The 24,781-nt window shown below is 43.1% G+C and overlaps 1 protein-coding gene across 1 annotated transcript in view; it reads right to left on the reverse strand.

Moving 5' to 3' along the window:
• Window positions 1-24,781, reverse strand: part of b4galnt4a (beta-1,4-N-acetyl-galactosaminyl transferase 4a) — a 188,217-nt gene that overhangs the window by 35,995 nt on the left and 127,441 nt on the right. The window contains exons 7-9 of the mRNA XM_039017968.1: window positions 8,617-8,683; window positions 625-789; window positions 58-167 (exon numbers count right to left, since the gene is read on the reverse strand). Of these exons, the coding sequence (XP_038873896.1) occupies window positions 58-167; window positions 625-789; window positions 8,617-8,683 (342 nt within the window). The remainder of the gene's footprint in view (window positions 1-57; window positions 168-624; window positions 790-8,616; window positions 8,684-24,781) is intronic.

Raw genomic sequence — 24,781 nt, forward strand, 5'->3', positions numbered from 1 at the left:
AGGCACGCACTTATGCATACACACACACCCACGCACAGAACTGGAGGGCTGACTTACAAACTGTAGGCCCTGGTATCTGGCTATGGGGAAGTCTTTGACGACGTAGGTAGGAGAGTAGAGACAGGCTGGCAGCACGTTCTCCAGACGAGATGCCTGGATCATAGGGGCTAGAGAGAAGGATGGAGGAGAGGAAGAGAGAGAGAGAGAAGACAGAGACTGCGTTCCACTGTCTATACTAGAATGCATACTCTAAAAATACTTTTCTGAACCAATACGTGCACTTCAATCACCCCCCATTTCCATCTCTGACTGCTGATAGCTACTTTATTGAGGAAAAGGGTACATACTATGCCTGTGATATGTGGTTGTCCCACCTAGCTATCTGAAGATGAACTAACTGTAAGTTGCTCTGGATAAGAGCATCTGCTAATAGACTAAAATGTAAAAAAATAAAAAAAATAATAAATAAATATTGCTTCATTGTAAGTGGTATGCTATATATGGATACTGGAGTAGAGCCATGATGGAGTTTCTTGAAAAAGGAAAAATAGGGTAAGATTAAGAGAGAAAAAGCCTGGTAGAGAGAGATGTGCATGGCTGTCTGGTGCTATATCACATACTTACTGCTATAGAAAGTGTCTCGGGGGTCTGGTTTGAGCATGTCCGCTCCGTGCTGGCTGCTGAAGTGACTGTGTTCTTGTGACTGTTCCTCTACTGAGGATGGTCTACTGTGACTGGCCAGAGTCTGAGGGATGTGGTCCACACTGTTCATCTTCAGACTGGATTCATCTAGGACAGAGATGAAACAAAATGTTGGAAACCCCTGCTCTACCGCAAACTGTTCAAATATGTTGCAGATTTGGGGCCACAATTTATGGATATATATAGCTGCCAAAAAAAAACCACATTTGATAATGATAATGATAAATTATGGCTGAGAGCCAGTGAGACGTGAAACGAACTAACCCAGCTCGGAGTCGGGCTCAGCAAACCAATGGCAAGTGGCTATACAAGTAAGCAACTAGAGACGCAGCTGACAGACGAGTGGGTTTGAGAGACGCTAGACATAAGGCAATTTTTTTAACGACCGCGACTGCCTGCCGTGTCTACAAACCAATGACTGTATACAGTGGCAAGAAAAAGTATGTGAACCCTTTGGAATTACTTGGATTTCTGCATAAATTGGTCATCAAAAAGTCACAACAATAGACAAACATAGTGTACTTAAACTAATAACACACAAATGATTGAATACATCATTTAAACATTCACAGTGTAGATTGCAAAAAGTATGTGAACCTCTAGGCTAATGACTTCTCCAAGATTAAGTTTTGCCACAGTGAATTATACCAATAAAAAAAAATCTAAACACAACATGTAAAGTACTGGTTCCATGTTTCATGAGCTGAAATAAAAGATCCCAGAAATGTTCCATAAGCACAAAAATCGTATTTCCTTCAAATTCTTTGCAGAATTTTGTTCACATCCCTGTGCGACGAGATCGGAGATGCCTTGCCTATTTTTTTATTATTTTTATTTCACCTTTATTTAACCAGGTAGGCTAGTTGAGAACAAGTTCTCATTTGCAACTGCGACCTGGCCAAGATAAAGCATAGCAGTGTGAACAGACAACAACACAGAGTTACACATGGAGTAAACAATAAACAAGTCAATAACATGGTAGAAAAAAAGAGAATCTATATACAATGTGTGCAAAAGGCATGAGGAGGTAGGCAATAAATCGAATAATTACAATTTAGCAGATTAACACTGGAGTGATAAATCATCAGATGATCATGTGCAAGTAGAGATACTGGTGTGCAAAAGAGCAGAAAAGTAAATAAATAAAAACAGTATGGGGGTGAGGTAGGTAAATTGGGTAGGCTATATACCGATGGACTATGTACAGCTGCAGCGATCGGTTAGCTGCTCAGATAGCAGATGTTTAAAGTTGTTGAGGGAGATAAAAGTCTCCAACTTCAGAGATTTTTGCAATTCGTTCCAGTCGCAGGCAGCAGAGAACTGGAAGGAAAGGCGGCCAAATGAGGTTTTGGCTTTAGGGATGATCAGTGAGATACACCTGCTGGAGCGCGTGCTACGGGTGGGTGTAGCCATCGTGACCAGTGAACTGAGATAAGGCGGCACTTTACCTAGCATAGCACACAAAATTTGAGTTTGATATTCACAAGAAGCATTGCCTGATGTGAACCATGCCTCGAACAAAAGAGATCTCAGAAGACCTAAGATTAAGAATGGTTGACTTGCATAAAGCTGGAAAGGGTTACAGAAGTATCTCTAAAAGCCTTGATGTTCATCAGTCCACAGTAAGACAAATTGTCTATAAATGGAGAAAGTTCAGCACTGTCACTTCCGTCTGCAAAGATGACTGTAAGAGCACAGCGCAGAATGCTCAATGAGGTTAAGAAGAATCCTAGAGTGTCAGCTAAAGAACATGCTAACATCTCTGTTAACGAGTCTACGATACATAAAACACTAAACAAGAATGGTGTTCATGGGAGGACTCCACGGAAGAAGCCACTGCTGTCCAAAAAACCCATTGCTGCACGTCTGAAGTTTGCAAAAGAGCACCTGGATGTTCCACAGCGCTACTGGCAAAATATTCTTTGGACAGATGAAACTACAGTTGAGTTGTTTGGAAGGAACACACAACACTATGTGTGGAGAAAAAAAGGCACAGCACATCAACATTAAAACCTCATCCCAACACTAAAGTATGGTGGGAGGAGCATCATGGTTTGGGGCTGCTTTGCTGCCTCAGGGACTGGACAGCTTGCTATCATCGACGGAATAATTAATTCCCAAGTTTATCAAGACATTTTGCAGGAGAATGTTAGGCTATCTGTCCGCCAATTGAAGCTCAACAGACGTTGGGTGATGCAACAGGACAACGACCCAAAACACAGAAGTAAATCAACAACAGAATGGCTTCAACAGAAGAAAATACGCCTTCGGGAGTGGCCCAGTCAGAGTCCTGACCTCAACCCGATGGGGATGCTGTGGCATGACCTCAAGAGAGCAGTTCACACCAGACATCCCAAGAATATTGCTGAAGTGAAACAGTTTTGTAAAGAGGAATGGTCCAAAATTCCTCCTGACCGTTGTGCAGGTCTGATCCGCAACTACAGAACACGTTTGGTTGAGGTTATTGTTGCCAAAGGAGGGTCAACCAGTTATTTAATCCAAGGGTTCACATACTTTTCCCACCCTGCATTATGATTGTTTACACAGTGTGTTCAATAAAGACATGAACATGTATAATTGTTTGTCTGTTATTAGTTTAAGCAGACTGTGTTTGTCTATTGTTGTGACCTAGATGAAAACCAGATCAAATTTGATGACCAATTCATGTAGAAATCCAGGTATTTCCAAAAGGTTCACATACTTTTTCTTGCCACTGTACATGAATATACAAATCCATTGGTCACGTGACACCATTCATTCCTATGGGAAGACTAAATAGCGCATTGAAGCCAAATGAAGTCGGTTAAGATGGCGTCTCATGGAGATTTAACATGTGCAGTTTGATCTACTCCAGGTAGTGACGTTGAAGTCTAGCTCAGTGCTGCCCCCTCTCATTGAGTAACTCAAGTTGAAGGCCAACCGGGATACTGCAGGCTGTCATTAGCAACTAAATGAACTTTAATAACCAGTTGTGCACTCATTCTACAAGAGTCAAGTTTTTTTTTGGGGGGGGGGGGTTGTTTGTAGCAGGGGAGAACAACTGCCCTCTCTCATTGAAGCCACGGAAGTTCAAGGCCAACCGTTCTTAATTAATCTTTGTGTAAATATTTTTTGTAACTTGATGTTATAGTCGCTTATACTGTAGATATGTCAGTCCGTCAGTCAGTTGGCTAGCTGCCGGCAGAGACTTCAATTAGTATTGCAGTAACGTTAAATGGCTCTGGCTAGTGTTAGCCAGCTAGCTAGTTAGCTGGCTCGAAGGATGAAGTAAGAAGCGAGCGTAAAAACAGAGCCTGACCTCAGCAGGAGCAAAATATAAGCTACTAATTTCTAATCATAACATTGCTTTACAGAGAGTACTAGTGAAACACAGACAGTGGTGAGGCCGAGGCAGGCTGCAATGCATGCAGAAGAGACACAGAGAGAGGAAGCAAGCAGGGAGAGAGGTTGTGACATTGGTTCCCAAACTTGGGATCGGGGCCCCATCTGGGGTCCCCTGAGAAAATCTGTGCTAATCTTAGCAAACAAATGAAGAACTTTACAAAAGAAGAAAATATGTTTCAATATGAACATCTCCCCGTGACCGATCTTATAGGTCTACATTGAACTGCAAACAATACGGTTCTAAAAATGTCATACGCTTTTGTTTATAGTCAGTGGTTGCTTGTCTTATCCCGGTTTCCCATTACGTCACTGGGTATTGTCATTATAGCAAACCTTGGATCTCGACTAGGTGTTGGGTTGACGAGAAGAGAAGAGGCAAGGAAAGGAGACGCAAGATGAGGAAAGGAAAGGAGAGATGGACGAGAGGAGAAGAAAAGAGAGGTGAGACGAGAGGGTATGGTTACACCAATCAATGGTGTGCAGGAAGGAGTGAGTGCCAGTGGTTTATAGAGTGTCAGTCGCAAGGCCTGAGATGAGGAATGCTTTATAATTAACAGGGCAGCCCAAGTCATTTTTTTAATCCCAAATGGGATTGTGGGTAAAGCAGAGTGGTACTGTATGAAGCATTTTCCCGATGGAGAAAGTAAGAGAAAATGTGTGTGTGTGTGTGACAGAGAGAGAGACCCAAGGAAGAGTAGCTGTTGGTAAAGGATTAGCTTTATTAAATAAATTAATCAATGCAAAAAGCTGGCAGGTGTCCCCCCACCTCCTGCTTGGTTCACCTGCTCTTGGCACCATGTGCTGAAGGGCAGGTTCAGGGAGTGTGTGTGTGTGTGTGTGTGTGTGTGTGTGTGTGTGTGTGTGTGTGTGTGTGTGTGTGTGTGTGTGTGTGTGTGTTTGGAGGATTTTGGACTGAGGAATAGAGCTGGATGAGAAAGGATTGGCAAGAGAGAGTTCACATTGAGTTGAGGATCAGTTTCAGAGCCGGAGAGTGACTTCAGTGTGTGTTTGTGCTGCATACTGTAACAGCTGGGCCCTTCCTGAGCCAAGAAGAAGCAGTGGAAAAAATCTGTAGGGCACTTCATTAAGTTTGCACCAACGACACGCACACACGCACACCTCCCTTATCACTTATTTGATGGAGCGGTCAGAATGGAGAGGGTTAAACATGATGCCAGCCTCTGACATCATGGTTGCCAAGTGAACTGTTGCTAGGCAACAATCTGCCTCTGAGACCCAGTAATGCGTAACTTGTTAATTATCGTTAATGATCATGAGGTCATAGATTCATCAACCTTCCATTACAACGCTGGAATAAAGTGTTTTCATATGGGGTGTTGAGTTTCAAATGTGTTAAAATTTAAGTATTCATAGGATTGGACATCTTTGGACATCCATTGTGACACTCGATGCTTCTAAGGGGACCAAGGGACAGTAACATACTCTGTTTCACGGAATCATGGCTCTATCCAGATATACTGTCCACATCCATACAGCCAGCAGGGTTCTCTGTACATCATGGGGACAGGAAGAAAGAACTCTCGGGGAAAAAGAAAGGCATAGGTATATGTTTCATGATTAACTACTCATGGTGTGGTTGTGGTAATGTACAGGAACTCAGGTCCAATTGTTCTCCCAATATGGAATAACTCACTATCAAATGCCGACAGCATTACCTCCAGAGATAATTCTCTTCATTCATCGTCACGGCCGTGTATACTTGACTTTTTCCACATTTTTCGATGTTACTGCCTTATTCTAAAATTGATTGAAACTTTTTTTTCCCTCATCAATCTACACACAATATCCCATAATTAAAAAGCAAAAACAGGTTTTTAGAAATTTTTGCCCAAAAATTAAATAAATAAATAAATATCGTAAATGTCACATTTCCGTAAGTATTCAGCCCCTTTACTCAACACTTTGTTAAAGCACCTTTGGCAGCGATAACGGCATCGAGTCTTCTTGGGTATGACGCTACAAGCTTGGCATACCTGTATTTGGGGAGTATCTGAGGTTGAAGGAATTGTCGTAGAGCTCCGAGACAGGATTGTGTCGAGGCACAGATCTGGGGAAGGGTACCAAAACATTTCTGTAGCATTGGATGTCCCCGAGAACATAGCGGCCTCCATCATTCTTAAATGGAAGAAGTTTGGAAACACCAAGACTCTTCCTAGAACTGGTCGCCCGGGCAAAGGTGAGCAATCGGGGGAGAAAGCCTTTGGTCAGGGAGGTGACCAAGAACCCGATTGTCACTCTGACACATTTCCAGAGTTCCTCTGTGGAGATGGGAAACATTCCAGAAGGACATCCATCTCTGCAGCAGTTGACAAATCTGTCCTTTATGGTAGAGTGGCCAGAGGAAGTCACTCCTCAGTATTAGGCACATGATGGCCTCCCGAGTGATGCAGCGGTCTAAGGCACTATCTTTGGCCTGAATGACAAGCATCACATCTGATGGAAACCTGGCACCATTCCTACGGTGAAGCATGGTGGTGGCAGCATAATGCTGTGGGTATGTTTTTCAGCTGCAGGGACTTGGAGACTAGTCAGGATCTAGGCAAAGATGAACAGAGCAAAGTACAGAGAGACCCTTGATGAAAACCTGCTCCAGAGTGCTCAGGATCTCAGACTTCAGTGAAGTTTCACCTTCCAAAAGGACATCTACCCCAAGCACACAGCCAAGACAACGCATGAGTGGCTTCGGGACAAGTCTCTGAATGTCCTTGAGTGGTCCAGCCGGCGCCTGGACTTCAACCCGATCTAACATCTCTGGAGAGACCTGAAAATAGCTTTGCAGGTGTGCCAAGCTTGTAGCATCATACTTAAGATGACTCGAGGCGGTAATCGCTGCAAATGGTGTTTCAACAACGTACTGACTAAAGGGTCTGAATACTTATGTAAATGTGTTTTTTGTTTTTTATTTTAATACATTTGCTACAATTTCTACAAACCAGTTTTTGCTTTGTCATTACGGGGTATTGTGTGTAGATTGATGAGGAAAAAATTACTTTTGATTCATTTTAGAATAAGGCTGTAATGTAATAAAATGTGGAAAATGTTAAGGGGTCTGAATACTTTCCAAATGCACTGTATATTTATTTTCCACACTCTGACATTGCTCGTCCTAATATTTTAATATTTCTTAATTCCTTTCATTATATTTTTGTGGGATTTGTGTGTATTGTTTTGTATAGTTCGGTATTACCGCACTGTTGGAGCTAGGAACACAAGTGATAATATCTGCAAAACATGTGAACGCAACCAATACAATTTGGTTTGATTTGAAGAGGATTATGTAAGATATTGGAAAAATGAGATGGAATGGAAAGTAGCTGTGTTTCTGTCTAAGTTAATCAAACTTAACCATGGGTGAAAAACTGTAGTTGTGTGTGTCCATGATAGAGAATCTTTTGGAAGATTGTGATGCAAAAGATTCCATGAATCTATGTCTGTGTCCCAAATGTCACCCTAATCCCCATATCGTGCACAAATTTTGCCCAGGGCCAATCGGGCTCTGGTCAATAGTAGTGCTCTATATAGGGAAGAGGGTGCCTTTCGGGACGCAGGCCACGTTTCGATTATTGAATGTTTACGAGAGATTTAAGTCCATCCCTCCGGTATGTGCCAAAATTACAGCAGTGTAGAAATCAAAGGATGGTGGAAAGAAATGAAAGATAAAGGAATGGAAATTGAGAGGGACCTCATTGAATAGATCATAGCTTAGATTCTTGCCATCTCTCTGTCCCTCCATCACATCACCATAGAGATTATACGTAATGTTGTCAAGCAATTCTCCTGTGTTTATGTCTATGCTGGTCACCCTGGTCTCTATGGTAAGAAAGGGGTCAGTGTTGTGTTTCCCTGTGTCCAAAATGTGTTCTTACAAAAAAATTATATTTGAACAACCAGCCCGGTATTCGAAAACCCGGAACAAGTGATTGTCATTCCATCACCTGAGCCATTATGCCAGAGCTCCAATCCTCTTGCAAGGTTGGGCTAAGGTTGTTACAAAATGATGGACACAAACATGAAACACAAGACTTCCTGATATAGTATTTCTAGTCCATTGGTCCAGAGTGAAGGGACTGCACTTTGTTCCTTAGGTCTGCCTTCCTGTCTGCTGTGAAACAACAGGGCAGTGGAGCCTGGAATACCATCTGTGCTCCCATCTACCTCTGTCACCCTAATCAACCCCAGGGAGCTGTGTATGTGTGTATGTGTGTATGTGTGTATGTGTGTATGTGTGTGTGTGTGTGTGTGTGTGTGTGTGTGTGTGTGTGTGTGTGTGTGTGTGTGTGTGTGTGTGTGTGTGTGTGTGTGTGTGTGTGTGTGTGTGTGTGTGTGTGTGTGTGTGTGCCTGCGTGCGTGTGTGCGAGAGAGAGAGAGAGTGTGTGTGTGTGTATACCACAACTACAATGAAAGCAGCAAGACTCGTTCTTTCGCCATTGGGTAGATATGTGCCTAAGGGGAACTTCTAGCCAGAGCATTACGGCCAGAGCCAACCAAAAAACAACAAACCCAGCTTACCTGTGTAGAGGGAAATGTAGGCAGAATCGATGACCTCATACTTCAGACCTGGCAGGAATGGACGCCACTGAAAGAGAGGAGAGAGAGAGAGCAGGTGAGACAGACGGCTTGAACGTACAATTTTACTTCATGTGACATAGGCTGCGTCCCAAATGGCATTGCAAAGGGCCCTGGTCAAAAGTAGTGCACTATATAGGAAATGGGTGCAATTTGGGATGCAGCCATAGTACAAGACTTGCCCTGTTCATTCTCACACTCAGTAGTACTTATGTAAAGATGGATTCAGGGGAGGAGAGGAGAAGAGAAAAAGGAGAAGAGGGGATGAGAGGTGAGGAGGGGAGGGGAGGAAAGTCTGAACCCCTGTCTTATCTCAGAACAGGGGGGAAGTGTTGCTGGTTCGAATACCCGAGCCGACTATGCGAAAGTCTGTTCAAGGCACTTAACCCTAATTTGCTCAAGAGGTGCCGTACCACTATGGCTGGCACTGTAAAACCAACACCTACCCGGCATATGTGACCATAAAAAATAAATAAAATGACCCTCAAACTTCAAGCGTCACTATGCCCAGAGGTCTACCATTACCAGAAAGAGGGAGAGATGCAGAGGAGAGACAGAGATGGATGCAGAGGAGTCGCAGAGAAAAACAAAGGATAGAAAACCAGACAGAAGTATCGATAGACACGGAAAGATAAAGAGGGCTTACGAATTGCGGGGGCAACAAAAGAGGCAGACAGACCAAAATGAGGAGACAAAGTAGAGCAAGCAAGGAGTGCTTGGTTGGTGTGTGAATCCTGTGCTTGGGTAATACGCAGAGTGCTTGCAGCAGCACATACAGAGGCTGCGTCCCAAATGGTACCCTATTCCCTATATATTCCCATCTGGTAAAAGGTAATGCATTATATAGGGAATAAGGAGTCATTTGGGACACAGACAGACAGACAGAGAGAGCGACAGGCTACAATCATTTTAAAGAGATTCTGAATTTACCAAGTCACTTCTGGTTACCAGCAGTGTATTCATGGGAGGCACGTCATTTTCTACACTTATTTCATTCATTTTTATAACTTTTATGTCGTCAGGGGATACCCTTTGAGACCAGGGGCTCATTTTTAAAGCTGCCCTGACCACAGCAATAGAACAGTACAAAATGATCACTAACAAAGATACAAATAAATACAAAAATATATAAAGAAATAGAAGTTACAATTTTCAACATTGCAACCACAACAATCTCTTCTTTCAATCAAAAGAACTGGGTTTTGGGCTCCCGAGTGGCGCAGCGGTCTAACACCGTACCCAAACAGGCCGCGCGCTTGCGGCATCATGTGCCATTATGCGCAAATAGATGTTGTCCCCCCACACCAAACGCAATCACGACACGCAGGTTAAAATATCAAAACAAACTCTGAACCAATTATATTAATTTGGGGACAGGTCGAAAAGCATTTAACATTTATGGCAATTTAGCTAGCTAGCTTGCAGTTGCTAGCTAACTTGTCCTATTTAGCTAGCTTGCTATTGCTAGCTAATTTGTCCTGGGATATAAATGTTGAGTTATTTTACCTGAAATGCACAAGGTCCTGTACTCCGACAATTAATCCACACATAAAATGGTCAACAGAATCGTTTCTAGTCATATCTCCTCCTTCCAGGCCTTTTTCTTCTTTGGACATTATATGGCGATTGGAATCTAACTTTCAGTTACCATGATGACCGACCGAACTCAGTTCATCTTTTAATCACCCAGGTGGGTATAACTAACGAGGAGATGGCACGTGGGTATCTGCTTCTATAAACCAATGAGGAGATGGGAGAGGCAGGACTTGCACCGAGTTCAGCGTCACGAATAGAACAGACTTATTTTTTGCGCTTGGCAACGCAGACGCTCATTGGCACGTGCCAGCAGTGTGGGTGCAATAATAGAATAACATGTATGTTTAAATTTATATAAGCAACACATGCAAGGCACTACATCTCAGTGCTTGAGACATCACTACAGACACCGTGGTTCGAATCCAGGCTGTATCACAACTGGCCGTGAATGGGAGTCCCATAGGGCGGAGCACAATCGGCCCAGCGTCTTCCGGGTTTTTACCGGTGTAGGCCGTCATTGTGAATAAGAATTTGTTCTTAACTGACTTGCCTAGTTAAATAAAGGTTCAATAATAGTAAAAACAGTAAAAACTGCAACTCTCATTATACCCATCTTATACTACAGTCTTAAACTGCCCTGGCGGCACCAGGGAATCAAGATGCAAGGAGTTCTGCAGACTATTCCAAGAAAACTGAAAGCAGATCTACCTAGATTGGTACGGACTAGTAGAACATTGAGAGTTAACCATCCCTGTGAATGGGTTTGGTGTCTCATATTTTACATTTTAACAGTGGGTTGGAAGATTTTTCCAGCAGAGCTTTGTAAACAAAAAGGGAGTAATGAAGTGATCAACAATAATTTAGTGAGGACCAGCCAACCTTCTGATACAGGATGCAGTGATGCGTATTAAACCTGTCACCTGTGATAAGGCCAAGTGTGCTATGGTAGACAGCATCCAAAAGTTTTAGAGCAGTGTCTGCTGAATTTTGATAAATGGTTTCACCATAGTCTAAAACTGGCAGGAGAAGTTGATTGTACAATCTGCTTCCTGCTTTTTAGAAAGAGGCAAGATCTATTTCAATATTAGTAATTTTTTTTAAAGGCCTCCTTAAATATATTTTTTAACTTTATCCATCCAAATGCCCAGATATTTATAGGCGGGGATCTGCTGGATGAGAGAACCATCCTATCAGTACATATGTAGCCCATCTAAAAAGTTTTAAATCAACAAGGGCTTTCTGAAAAATCAGATTGCAGCTGTAACATAGCTTGGTCAACAGCATATATAACCGTATCATCTGCATACAGATGAAAATGGCGCCGATAGATAGGGCAGCCGTGCTTCTAGCCCCTAGGCAACTTTGCAGTATTTTTTCTTCTTCAGTGTTATTTCTTACATTATCAGCCCAGAATTTATTTTGTGTTATTACATACAGCCGGGAAGAACTTTTGGATATCAGAGAGACGGAAACTCACCAACATTACCAGCATTACGACCAGGAATACGACTTTCCCGAATCGGATCCTTTGTTCGTACCCCCCAGGGCAATTGAACTAATTCCAACGGCTGATCCAAAACACTGCCGGCGGAGAAGAGGTATTTGGAGTGGACTTCTAGTCCGACTCGGGAGGCGCGCCCACCACCCACCGCTTCCGAGTATATTACTTGCTAATGTTCAGTCTCTGGATAATAAAGTTGACTCGCTCAGGGTGAGGATTTCCTTCCAGAGAGACAACAGGTATTGTAACATACTCTGTTTCACGGAAACATGGCTCTCTCAGGATATACTGTCTGAGTCGTACAGCCAGTCGGGTTCTCAGTTCATCGCCGCAGAAAGGAATATATAACCCTTTCCGGGAAGAAGAAGGGCGGTGGTGTATGTTTCATGATTAACTACTCATGGTGTGATTGTGAAAACATACAGAAACTCAAGTCCTTTTGTTTACCCGACCTAGAATACCTCACAATCAAATGCCGACCGTATTACTTCCCAAGAGAATTCTCTTTGGTTATAGTCACAGCCGTGTATATTCCACCTCAAGCCAATACCACGACGGCCCTCAAAGAACTTCACTGGACTTTATTTAAACTGGAAACCACATATCCTGAGGCCGCATTTATTGGGGATTTTAACAAAGCATATTTGAGGAAAACGCTACCAAAGTTCTATCAACACATTGACTGTAGTACTCGGGCTGCTAAAACACTCGAACACTGCTACTCCAACTTCCGGGATGCCTAAAAGGCCATTCCTCGCCCTCCCTTCGGCAAATTTGATCACAACTCAATTTTGCTTCCCCCTTCCGACAGACAGAAACTCAAACAGGAAGTACCCGTGCTAAGGACTATTCAACGCTGGTCACACCATTTGGAATCCATGCTTCAATATTGTTTTGATTCCGCGGACTGGAATATGTTCTGGGTAGCCTCCGAGAATAACATCGATGAATACACTGATATGGTGACTGAGTTTATCAGGAAGTGTATAGGAGATGTTGTACCCACTGTGCATATTAAAACCTACCCTACCAAGAAACCGTGGATAGATGGCAGGTTTCGCTCAAAATTGAGTGACTGGGAATATGGCCGAATACAAAAAGTGTAGTTATTCCCTCTGTAAGGCAATCAAACCATCAAAATGTCAGTATAGATACAAAGTGGAGTCGCAATTCAATGGCTCAGACACAAAACGTATGTGGCAGGGTCTACAGACAATCATGGACTACAAAGGGAAAACCAGCCACGTCGCGGATACCGACGTCTTACTTCCGGACAAGCTAAACACTTTCTTTGCCCACTTTGAGGATAACACAGTGCCACCGACGTGGCCCGCTACCAAGGACTGTGGGCTCTCCTTCTCCGTGAGTCATGTAAGTGTGTTAACCCTTGCTAATATGCAGACCAGCTGGCTGGAGTGTTTACGGACATTCAATCTCTGCCTATTCCAGTCTGCTGTCCCCACATGCTTCAAGATGGCCACCATTGTGCCTGTACCCAAGAAAGCTAAGGTAACTGAACTAAATGACTACTTCTGTCATCATGAAGTGCTTTGAGAGACTAGTCAAGGATCATATCACCTCTACCTTACTTGACACCCTAGACCCACTTCAATTTGCTTACCGCCCCAATAGATCCACAGACGATGCAATCGCCATCACACTGCACACTGCCCTATCCCATTTGGACAAGAGGAATACTTATGTAAGAATGCTGTTCATTGACTATAGCTCAGCCTTCAACAAGATAAGCAAGCACCAGTTAGCCTGGAACTAGCCTAGTGCTAGGCTGATCTCCCGGCTGGCTGAAGAGGTCCATCAGCCACTCCTTGGGCTACAATACCTATTTTGAGAATTGCCCTGGACTCCTTTTACTGCCGACAAGGGGCACCGCCGATCCATCACGACTGGTCTACCGACGTAATCCACCCGAGGGGGTTTCAACAGGCTCCTCCGTCGCAACGTCCCCTGAAGGCCCATCTGCTAGCCTGCTAGCCGTCTAGAGCATATCTGCTCAGCTATCTGAGCAGCTTACCGATCGCTGCAGCTGTACACATCTCTAAATAGCCCATCCAACTACCTACCTCATCCCCATATTGTTTTTATTTACTTTTTTGCTCTTTTGCACACCTGCATTTCTACTCGCACATCATCATTTGCACATCTATCACTCCAGTGTTAATTTGCTAAATTGTAATTACTTCGCTACTATGGCCTATTTATTGCCTTACCTCCTTACTCCATTTGCACACACTTTATATCGATTTTTCTATTGTGTTATTGACTGTACTTTTGTTCATCCTACGTGTAACTCTGTGTTGTTTGTGTCACACTGCTTTGCTTTATCTTGGGCAGGACGCAGTTGTAAATGAGAACTTGTTCTCAACTGGCCTACCTGGTTAAATAAAGGTGAAATAATGTATTTTTTCAAAACTGGGGCCCCACAAAGGATGCCTGCTCATCCCACTCCTGTTCTCCCTGTTCACCCACGCCTCCAACTCAATCATCAAGTTTGCAAATGACACAACAGTAGTAGGCCTGATTACCAACAATGATGAAACAGCCTACAGGGAGGAGGTGAGGGCCCTGGGAGAGTGGTGCCAGGAAAACAACCTCTCACACAACGTCAACAAAACAAAGGAGCTGATCGTAGACTTCAGGAAGTAGCAGATGGAGCACCCCCCTATCCACATCGACGGGACCATAGTGGAGAAGGTGGAAAGCTTCAAGTTCCTCGACGTACACATTACTGACAAACTGAAATGCTCCACCCATGCAGACAGCGAGGCTCAGGAGGCTGAAGAAATTTGTCTTGGCGCCTAAAACCCTCACAAACTTTTACAGATGCACAATTGAGAGCATCCTGTCGGGCTGTGTCACCGCCTGGTACGACAACTGCAACGCCCACAACCTCAGGGCTCAACCTCCCCGTCACCGGGGGCAAACTACCTGCCCTCCAGGACACCTACAGTACCCAATGTCACAGGAAGGCCAAAAAAATCATCAATGACAACAACCACCCGAGCCACTGCCTGTTCACCCCACTACCATCCAGAAGGCGAGGTCAGTACAGGTGCATCAAAGCTGGGACCAAGAGACTGAAAAACAGCTTCTATCTCAAGGCCATCAGACTGTTAAATAGCCATCTAGAGCACATTAGAGGCTGCTGCTCTATATACATAGACTTTAAATCACTGGCCACTTTAATAATGGAACAGTAGTTGTCTGTCCTCACACCAGTCACTTTAATAATGTTTAAATATTTTGCATTACTCATCACATATGTAAATACTGTATTCTATTCTACCGTATCTTAATCTGTGCCATTTCTCGACATCTCTATGTTTCTGAACTTAGGTCTAGTAACACCATCATACTGCAATAGACTTAGGGCAATATGTGTTAGCGCATACTCCCACTGACAAACAACACACCCATACATGACGCATGGCACTTCTGCTAAAGAGTGTACAACTAAGCACTGTTCAAGTGCCTACTACCCTTTGGTGTATCTTTTCATCTACTCCTTGTGATGTACCAAACACACACACACAAAGCACACTCTCTCTCTTACTCACACTCGAACACACGCACACGCACGCACTGTGCAGAAAGACAGCACAGCAGGGCATGTATGAGGTCTTAGCATGCTGCCATTGTCTCTTCTCAAGGTCGACTCTGCCTGTCCTCTCAGGGATCAATGGAATCCGGCACCCCAACACTGTCAGCACAGCCCAGGAGACAAAAACACACACCACCATTTCACGCACGTGAAATGTGCTACATACTTTTCATTGTGTCTTGCTGAAAAGGCGTAAACATTTAGATTTGAAAAAGGACTAGGGTTCAATTAAATAGCAATGGCAGCAAAAAAAAGTAATGGCATTCTAACATCTAGAAGATTCTCTTTGATAATACATGTAGATGTTGAAGAATTATGGTGGGGACAATCTAAATATGAGGATTCAGGAGAAAGTGTGTGTGTGTCTGCAAGTGCGTGCATACACAAGCGTCGGTGTGTGTGTGTGTGTGTACGTCTGCATGTGTGTGGTGTGTGTGTGTTCTGACACAGCTTGACGGGAGAACCTGAGTACTGCTCACTGGCCCTGCAAGATCAACAGAAAAGAAAGAAAATCCATATAGTCGGGGGAAATAATAAAAAGTAATAATAAAAAGGACTCCTTGTGTGTGTGTGTGTGTGTGTGTGTGTGTGTGTGTGTGTGTGTGTGTGTGTGTGTGTGTGTGTGTGTGTGTGTGTGTGTGTGTGTGTGTGTGTGTGTGATATCCTTATAGAGCCAGAATGGAGCCATGTTTTTCACTTTCACTCACACATGCACTCTCATACAGACAGACAGACAGACAGACAGACAGACAGACAGACAGACAGACAGACAGACAGACAGACAGACAGACAGACAGACAGACAGACAGACAGACAGACAGACAGACAGACAGACAGACAGACGCACGCACGCACGCACGCACGCACGCACGCACGCACGCACGCACGCACGCACGCACGCACGCACGCACGCACGCACGCACGCACGCACGCACGCACGCACACTGGTTCTTTTGGACAGGGGCTATATTTTTCATCCCTGTGGTTTGCAGAATTTTTGTCTGAATATTTATTGCTACAGAGAGAGTGTGAGTTTCTCTTTATTTATGTTTTGTACATTTGTTTTACGTTCTCCTCAACTCTGTTCCATAGTGTTCCAAAGCCAGGGGGCACAATTGAGATGACCGGATTTTCGTTTCACCTCGGTACACAGCAGGTAATGAAAATCGAATGACTGTGTCTGACATTTTTTAAGTGTAAACCATAATTGAATTCATCTTTAAAAAAGCAATACCATGTACACACACAGCACCAAGTCCTACTGCCTCTGTTGAATAAACTTTAAATGAACAAAAGAGTATAAATACAATTGAATGAACGAAAAGTAAAGCACCTTTTTGTGGATTATTCAAACTCATCTCACTCCTTCCTTTATTCTATTAAACCACTCTTCCTGCATCCTGTCATCCTTTAAATCTCCTCCTTTTCACATCTCTTCTCCCATGTTTAAATCCCACCCCATATAGCCACACTATCACTCAGACCTGGGTTCAAATACATGTGTATTTGAGTATTTGTTATTTAAATACTTATTTTCTGTGTATTTTAGTATTTTCAAATAATTTCCTATAAATAGCCAACTATTTCAAAGTAAATATTTTCCAAGTGTATTTCCAAATATTCCAACTACTTGTCTTTTCAAAATCGAAATACTTATTCCAAATGTCCACAAAGGTAATTGAAATACCCTAAATAGTACTTGAACCCAGGTCTGCTTTCACCCCTAACCTTTACCCTCCTCTTCTTCACGTTCTCAAACCCTTCCCCATTTTCTCTCCCTACACTCTCTCCCTATTCTCCTCATCTCCTCTCCTTTATAACTACTTCTGAAAAAGCTCTACTCCCCTCTCTCCTGACCAGAAAAGGTCAGAGAAAAACAACAGCAACAGAAAATGGCAGAAACGTCTCTAGTTCTTTCACCAGGACATGAGAGGAAAGAGAAGGCCTTTGAATGGGAAAAGGACAGTCCAGTGGAAAATCCCAGGCAGACAGTTTACTCAGTGAGGTCAGAGTGGAGAGATGTACTGTGCTTTCTCCACACACACACACACACACACACACACACACACACACACACACACACACACACACACACACACACACACACACACACACACACACACACACACACACACACACACACACACACACACCTGGCTGAAATCTGTAATTGGCAGAGCTGTAAATAGTGAGAGCCCTCTGGCAGAGTGGACAGCAAAACAAGACAGATGTTACAACTACTATGGGGGAACAAGGGAAGAGTACAATACACTATTTAAAGAGTGGCACGTGTGTTTTTCTGTTGCTCATTAGAAAAACACGTTTTCAGTCTTGGAGGTGGGTTGCCTGACCGATTCCGCATTTGGTTAATGATGTTTGTCTCCCATGAGACACTGTAGACACGGAAGCCTATTTCATTTCCTCAAAATCCCCAGAATCAATCTAAGATAACTCAAGCCAATGGTTTAGTGGTTGAAGATGTTACGGAGCGGAGGGGACAAATTTGATTAAATTAAGGTTGGGGGACACGGGTAAATGTGACTAGAGGTACATTGTCATGTTTAGATCTTACATTGGTGTCCTTCTCCATTGCTGGTATATGTGAGTGGGTGTGAAGATATAATCCACAATAGGCAGTGATCATTTCCCAGTTATGTGCAACATACAGTTGAAGTCAGAAGTTTACATACACCTTAGCCAAATACATTTAAACTCAGTTTTTCACAATTCCTGACATTTAATCCTAGTAAAAATTCCCTGTCTTAGGTCAGTTAGGATCACCACTTTATTTTAAGAATGTGAAATGTCAGAATAATAGCAGAGAGAATTATTTATTTCAGCTTTTATTTCTTTCATCACATTCCCAGTGGGTCAGAAGTTTACATACACTCAATTAGTATTTGATAGCATTGCCTTTAAAATGTTTAACTTGGTTCAAACTTTTAGGGTAGCGTTCCACAAGCTTCCCACAATAAGTTGGGTGAATTTTGGCCCATTCCTCCTGACAGACCTGGTGTAACTGAGTCAGGTTTGTTGGCCTCCTTGCTCACACACACTTTTTCAGTTCTGCCCACACATTTTCTACAGGATTGAGGTCAGGGTTTGTGATGGCCACTCCAATACCTTGACTGTGTTGTCCTTAAGCCATTTTGCCACAAATTTGGAAGTATGCTTGGGGTCATTGTCCATTTGGAAGACCCAATTGCGACCAAGCTTTAACTTCTTGACTGATGCCTTGAGATGTTGCTTATATATCCACATAATTTTCCTGCCTCATGATGCCATCTATTTTGTGAAGTGCACCAGTACCTTTTGCAGCAAATCACCCCCACAACATGATGCTGCCACCCCTGTGTGCCACCCCTGTGTCCCCCTTTTCCCTCCAAACATAACAATGGTCATTATGCCAAACAGTTCTATTTTTCATTATGCCAAACAGTTCTATTTTTTTGTCCCCGATTTGGGGACAAAAAGTACGATCTTTGTCCCCAAACCGTAGTCTGGCTTTTTTATGGCGGTTTTGGAGCTATATTATACCCCAAATTACGGAGTGCCGTGTAAGGCCACGGGGACGAAGACCAAACACTATGCAACACACATGGTTGAAACCCAAACAAAAGAGAGAGGAGTACCTCGAATAAATATCACTAGCGCACAATGATTATCACACAGGACTAAACCCGTAATCATTTGCGCACTCCACAATGGCACGAAAGCCAAAACACACAGCACAGGTACTCACACGCACCAATAATCGACAGCCCAACGGAAACCAAAGGGCACACTTCTACAAGTACCAATCAGTGGGAATATGGTACAGGTGTGCGTAATGAAAGTTCCGGAGGGATCCGTGACAATATGAACAATAACTCAGTAAAACCTTTGAAATTGAAAGAGCACATATTACACCAGTTTTAAACACTGGCTGCCTGTGAGTTTTAGAATGAATTGAAATATTATTTTATTGGTTTTTAAATCAATCCACGATTGTGCACCCCGATACATGTCAGACAGGCTTTTAAAGTTATGTACACAGTAGGTCCCTCAGGTCCTCTGGCACTGGCCTTTGACCTATTCCAAAGCCTAGCACCAAGAGGCATGGAGAGACAGCCTTTAGTTATTATGCCCCCAGCCTTTGGAATAGCCTGCCAGAAAACCTGAGGGGGGCCGAAACTGAGGACACATTTAAAAGAGATCTTAAAACACATCTTTTTAGCTTAGCTTTTCCTTAGGGTGCTTTTAACTTTTACTGCCTCAGAAACCCGGATCCGGGATCACCCCCCACCCCCCCACACTGATTAGCATCACTAGCATAGCGTCACATTTAAATAGTAGCATCTAAATATCATTAAATCACAAGTCCAAGACACCAAATGAAAGATACAGATCTTGTGAATAAAGTCACCATTTCAGATTTTTAAAATGTTTTACAGGGAAGACAAAATATGTAAATCTATTAGCTAACCATGTTAGCAAAAGACACCCTTTTTCTTTGTCCACCATTTTTTCTCAACACCAGTAGCTATCACCAATTCGGCTAAACTAAGATATTGATAGCCACTAACCAAGAAAAAACCTCATCAGATGACAGTCTGATAACATATTTATGGTATAGGATAGGTTTTGTTAGAAAAATGTGCATATTTCAGGTATAAATCATAGTTTGCCATTGCAGCCACCAACACAAATCTCACCAAAGCGACTAGAATTACTACAGAGAGCAACGTGTATGACCAATTTACTCATCATAAAACATTTCATAAAAATAGACAAAGCATAGCAATGGAAAGACACAGATCTTGTGATTTCAGACAATATTTCAGATTTTCTAAGCGTTTTACAGCGAAAACACAATAAATCGATAAGTTAGCATACCACATGTGCAAACATTACCAGAGCATCGATTCAAGCCAAAGAGAGCGATAACGTAATCATCGCCAAAATATATAAATTTTTTCACTAACCTTCTCAGAATTCTTCCGTTGACACTCCTGTAACATCATATTACAACATACATATAGAGTTTGTTCGAAAATGTGCATATTTAGCCATAAAAAAACGTGGTTATACAATGAAAATAGTAGCAAATCAAGCCTCAACATGTCGGACGCCATCTTTCATAGTGATCTAGTTTAATCGAAAGCTAATCATATACTTGACTAAAAAATACAGGGTTGACAGGAATCGAAAGACAAATTAGTTCTTAATGCAATCGCTGATTTACATTTCTAAAATTATCCTTACTGTGCAATACAGGGTTCGCCAAGCGAAGGGATACAAAACAAAATGGCGCAATATGCGTTTAAAATATTTCGACAGAACAACGATTTATCATATTAAATATTTCTTACTATGAGGTGATTTTCCATCAGATTCTTGGGCAATGTATCCTTTCTTGGGTCTAATCTTCTTTTGGTCGAAAGATGTCCTCTGTCCGTCGAAATGCCCACTAACGTTCGACCGGGACCCCGAAACGTGCCCAAAGCTTCAAAGAGCATCACATATAAATTCCTCAAAATCGCACTAAACGGATATAAATTGCTATAAAACGGTTTAAATTAACTACGTTACGATGTTTCTAACTCCTATATCGAATTAAATTACAGACGGATACATTTCACGTTGATAACCGAGCCTCTGAAAATGGCATCCCGAGGTCCTCTTCTGCGTAATGGCAAGAGTCGAAAGGGGGGCTACCCTCACTCCTTGGCCTTTTATAACCTCTGAGAGCTACGCAGAAAGCCCATTCCACTTCTCATTGGTTACTGACATCCAGGGGAAGGCGGGTGCAGTTCATGTCGTTCCATAGGATATACACAGACTTTTAAAACTGATCTGAAATCAGAGCTTCGCTCTCAGACCATCGCAGTACCTGTCATGGATTTCGCTGTAGAAAGAGTTCTGGGTCACCCACAGACAAAATTCCAACGGCTATAGAAACTAGAGAGTGTTTTCTATCCAATAGAATTAATAATATGCATATTGTACGATCAAGAATTGAGCACGAGGCAGTTTAATTTGGCGACACCCGGAAAAAAAAAATGCTAACTGCTCCCCCTATTTAAGTTGTTCAGTTTGTGTCATTCTAAAAATCTTACGTTTGTGGTGTAGTAAATATTTCATATTTTATTTTCATTATTCACCCCCCCCCCCCCCCCTGTAAAGCACATTGCATTGCATTTCATGTCTGAAATGTGCTGTATAAATAAACCTTGATTTGATTTAGTCCATAAGAGTGGATGAGAGTGAAAAGAAGGGAGTCTGTTGTAATTTCCAGCCCCCTTTGCCAGGAGGGAGTTGCTTGGACTTTTCTGACAGGCTTGTTGCTGTTTTTATTCGCTCTCTTTTAAAGATCCACATGGACGTTTAGTTGCAATTTCTTTTTCGTAAAATGTTGGTGTTAATGTTAGCTGTGTGGTTCATATACACATTTCTTATCTCATGAAATCACACAAATCCATTGTTTTAGGCAAACATACTGTACCAGTGGAGGCGAATTGAATTTCAGTGAATTTCATAAAAATGTCATTTGTAAAATATTAAAAAAGTTAAACTTTTTAGGTAAAACTACACTAAATATAATCACGTCACCAAATAACTGATTAAAACCTGGGGAATAGTTACAGGGGAGAGGAAGGGGGATGAATTAGCCAATTGTCATCCAATATGCTGTAATAGAAATAAGGCCATGCTTTTGGAAAAAAATCGTTCTCCCTCCTCTTAAATGGCACTGACCGCCACTGTACTATACTGTACTGTACTTTGCTTTTGCTCATGCGGGTGGGGAGGTCTGTACTTTTCTATCCAATAAGGTAATTTCTGCACAATATTTCTGTCCATTTAGGGGGCCCCCTCAAGGGTACCCACATAGGCAAAAGTTACGCATAGCTTCTAACTCCTGAAACTAATGCTAACAAAACATCTCAAGCTGATCAACAGCTCCCCAGAGGGACATTATACCTTTAGCCATGGTATCGTGGGCATTTCAGTATAAAGACGAGTGTGAATCCGTTTCTATCTTTTCCTTTATAAATCAGTGTCTTGGTCACTGCGATTTATTGCGCCCACTGGCTAATGCGGCTGCGGCGGCCTAGTCACAGTAAATCTGCTGTTTCTGGTGAAGTGTGAAATTAATTCCACTATTAAATCCAGCACAGGGGCCTTGCTAAGCCAGTGTAGCCAGGAAGATAGCTCTCTCTCACACACGCACACACACACACACACATAGACACACACACACACAGCTATATATACACACACAGCAATATATATACACACACACACTCATGATTTGCAGCGTGTCTTTTCTATGCAGTTCAAACCCACTTTTACAGCCTCTGGGGTTGGTTTCCTATTCTCTGTGCAGTCTCAGGTTGTGCCCCAAATGGCACCCTCCATCCTAGTCCCTATGTAGTGCACTACTTTTGTCCTTGGTTAAAAGTAAGTACATTAAATATAGGGAAGTGGGTGCCATTTAGGACACATTTGAGAGGAGAATGGAGACAGGTGCCAGTATGACCTTGCTACTATCGATATAATCAGGTTCTTCAAAATAATGGCTGCCGTCTTTATGACACTGATGATGATGATATAAAGCTTATATAGTTTGACTCAGAAATACCATGAAGTGGAAAGAAAAGGCAACCATAGATCCATTGATTTCTCCTTTACTCGCTGTCTCCCTCCCTCTATCCATCTTTTCAAATAAAGTTGAAAGTTCACATTTTCCTCTCCTCTCACTTTCTCTTTCTCTTTCTCTCTCTCCTCTTCTCTTCTCCTCACCCCCTCTATTCCCTCCATGTTCTCCCTTCCTCTACCTTCCATCCCCTCTCCTCTCACCTTCTCCTCCTCTTCTCTCCCTCTCTTAGGCAGGTCTGTTCAGCCGCTCTTTGTCTCCACATAAACCAAGGCCAGCTGTGTGTTAGGAAGGTACAAATGCCAGTGTGTCCGAGTGAAGTTGGACACTCACATACACGCACATATGCATGAGCACATGCACGTATACGCTTGCATGCATGCACACACGTACACAGACACAAGCGTACATGCGCATGCTCTCTCTCTCTCTCTCGATTGCTTTTCTCCAAACATTACAATGAAACCAACACAGAATGTCATCATCACCAGCCATCTCAGAGTTCCATCTCTGTTCAGTTTCGAATTTCCATGACAACCTGGGCAGCAGAGATGGTGTGTGGATGATGGGCCCACCTCAATGTCTCATATATGTCTGTCTGTCTGGATACACATTTTTACTTCAGCAAGTAGGCAGCTCTGGACGTTCAGCTTACTCCGGACCAGGCCCTAATCCCCTGGACTCGAAAGTGTAAGCGGCGGCTTGGGAGCAACCTGACGAGACTATGTGGGCAAACAAATGGACCGCCATTGCCACAGACCGTGGCGTTCCAAGATGGCGTAGCAGTCAGACGTGTGTTTTCTCTTCTCCTGTCCCATGTAAATATCGTATTCCTCATTTTGTTTTCGTATATATTTCGTATACATTTTAATCTCACTTTCCATCTACGGACTGAATATACTGTCCTGCAACCTGCCTCACTCAATGCGGTACGGATCTGCAATTTTTATACTTTAGAACCGGAACCCCCATCAGAAGCTAGCCAGCTAACTAGCTACTAGCTAGTAGTCAGTTAACGGTGAAGGCCGCTAGCAGTGGCTAACTCGGACACCAGCCAGCCTCAGCTCGGTCAATAACTGCCAGTCTGCACAGCGCAATATCAACCCAGAGCATATTGGACTGCTTTTTCTCTACCACATCTCCGGATTCCTACCGCTTAGCTCTGAACCTTTACACCGGATCATCGCAGCAAGCTAGCTGCAATCCGAGTGGCTACTCCTGGCTAATGTCTCTGTCCTGAAGCAAGCACCAGTTAGCCTTGAGCTAGCCTCGAGCTAGGACCATCTCCCGTAGAGAGACCTCCCGTAGAGGTCCACCAGCTAATTATTGGGCTACAATACCTCTTTTGCCAATTGGCCTGGACCCTTTACTGCCGACACGGAGCCCCGCCGAACCATCACGACTGGTCTGCCGATGTAATCGTCCGAGGTGGTTTCAACAGGCTCTTCCGTTGCAACATCGCCGAAGGCCCATCTCCTAGCCCCGGCCCGTTAGCTGTCTGAATGGCCGTGTCTCCATCTCTCCTAGCGTAGTAGCGACTACTGAACGGCTCCCTGACTCACCTATTGCTACTCATTGGACCCTATGATCACTCGGTGACACATGCCTCTCCCTAATGTCAATATGCCTTGTCTATTGCTGTTTAGTTTAGTTATTATTGTCTTATTTCACTGTAGAGCCCCCAGCACTACCCAATATGCTTTAGATAGCCCTTTTGTCCCACCCCCAACACATGCGGTGACCTCACCTGGCTTAACTGGTGCCTTTAGAGACAAAACCTATCTCATTGTCACTCAATGCCTAGGTTTACCTCCAC

The sequence above is a fragment of the Salvelinus namaycush genome, chromosome 21, assembly GCF_016432855.1.
Source record: "Salvelinus namaycush isolate Seneca chromosome 21, SaNama_1.0, whole genome shotgun sequence".
In the NCBI taxonomy this organism is placed as follows: Eukaryota; Metazoa; Chordata; class Actinopteri; order Salmoniformes; family Salmonidae; genus Salvelinus; species Salvelinus namaycush.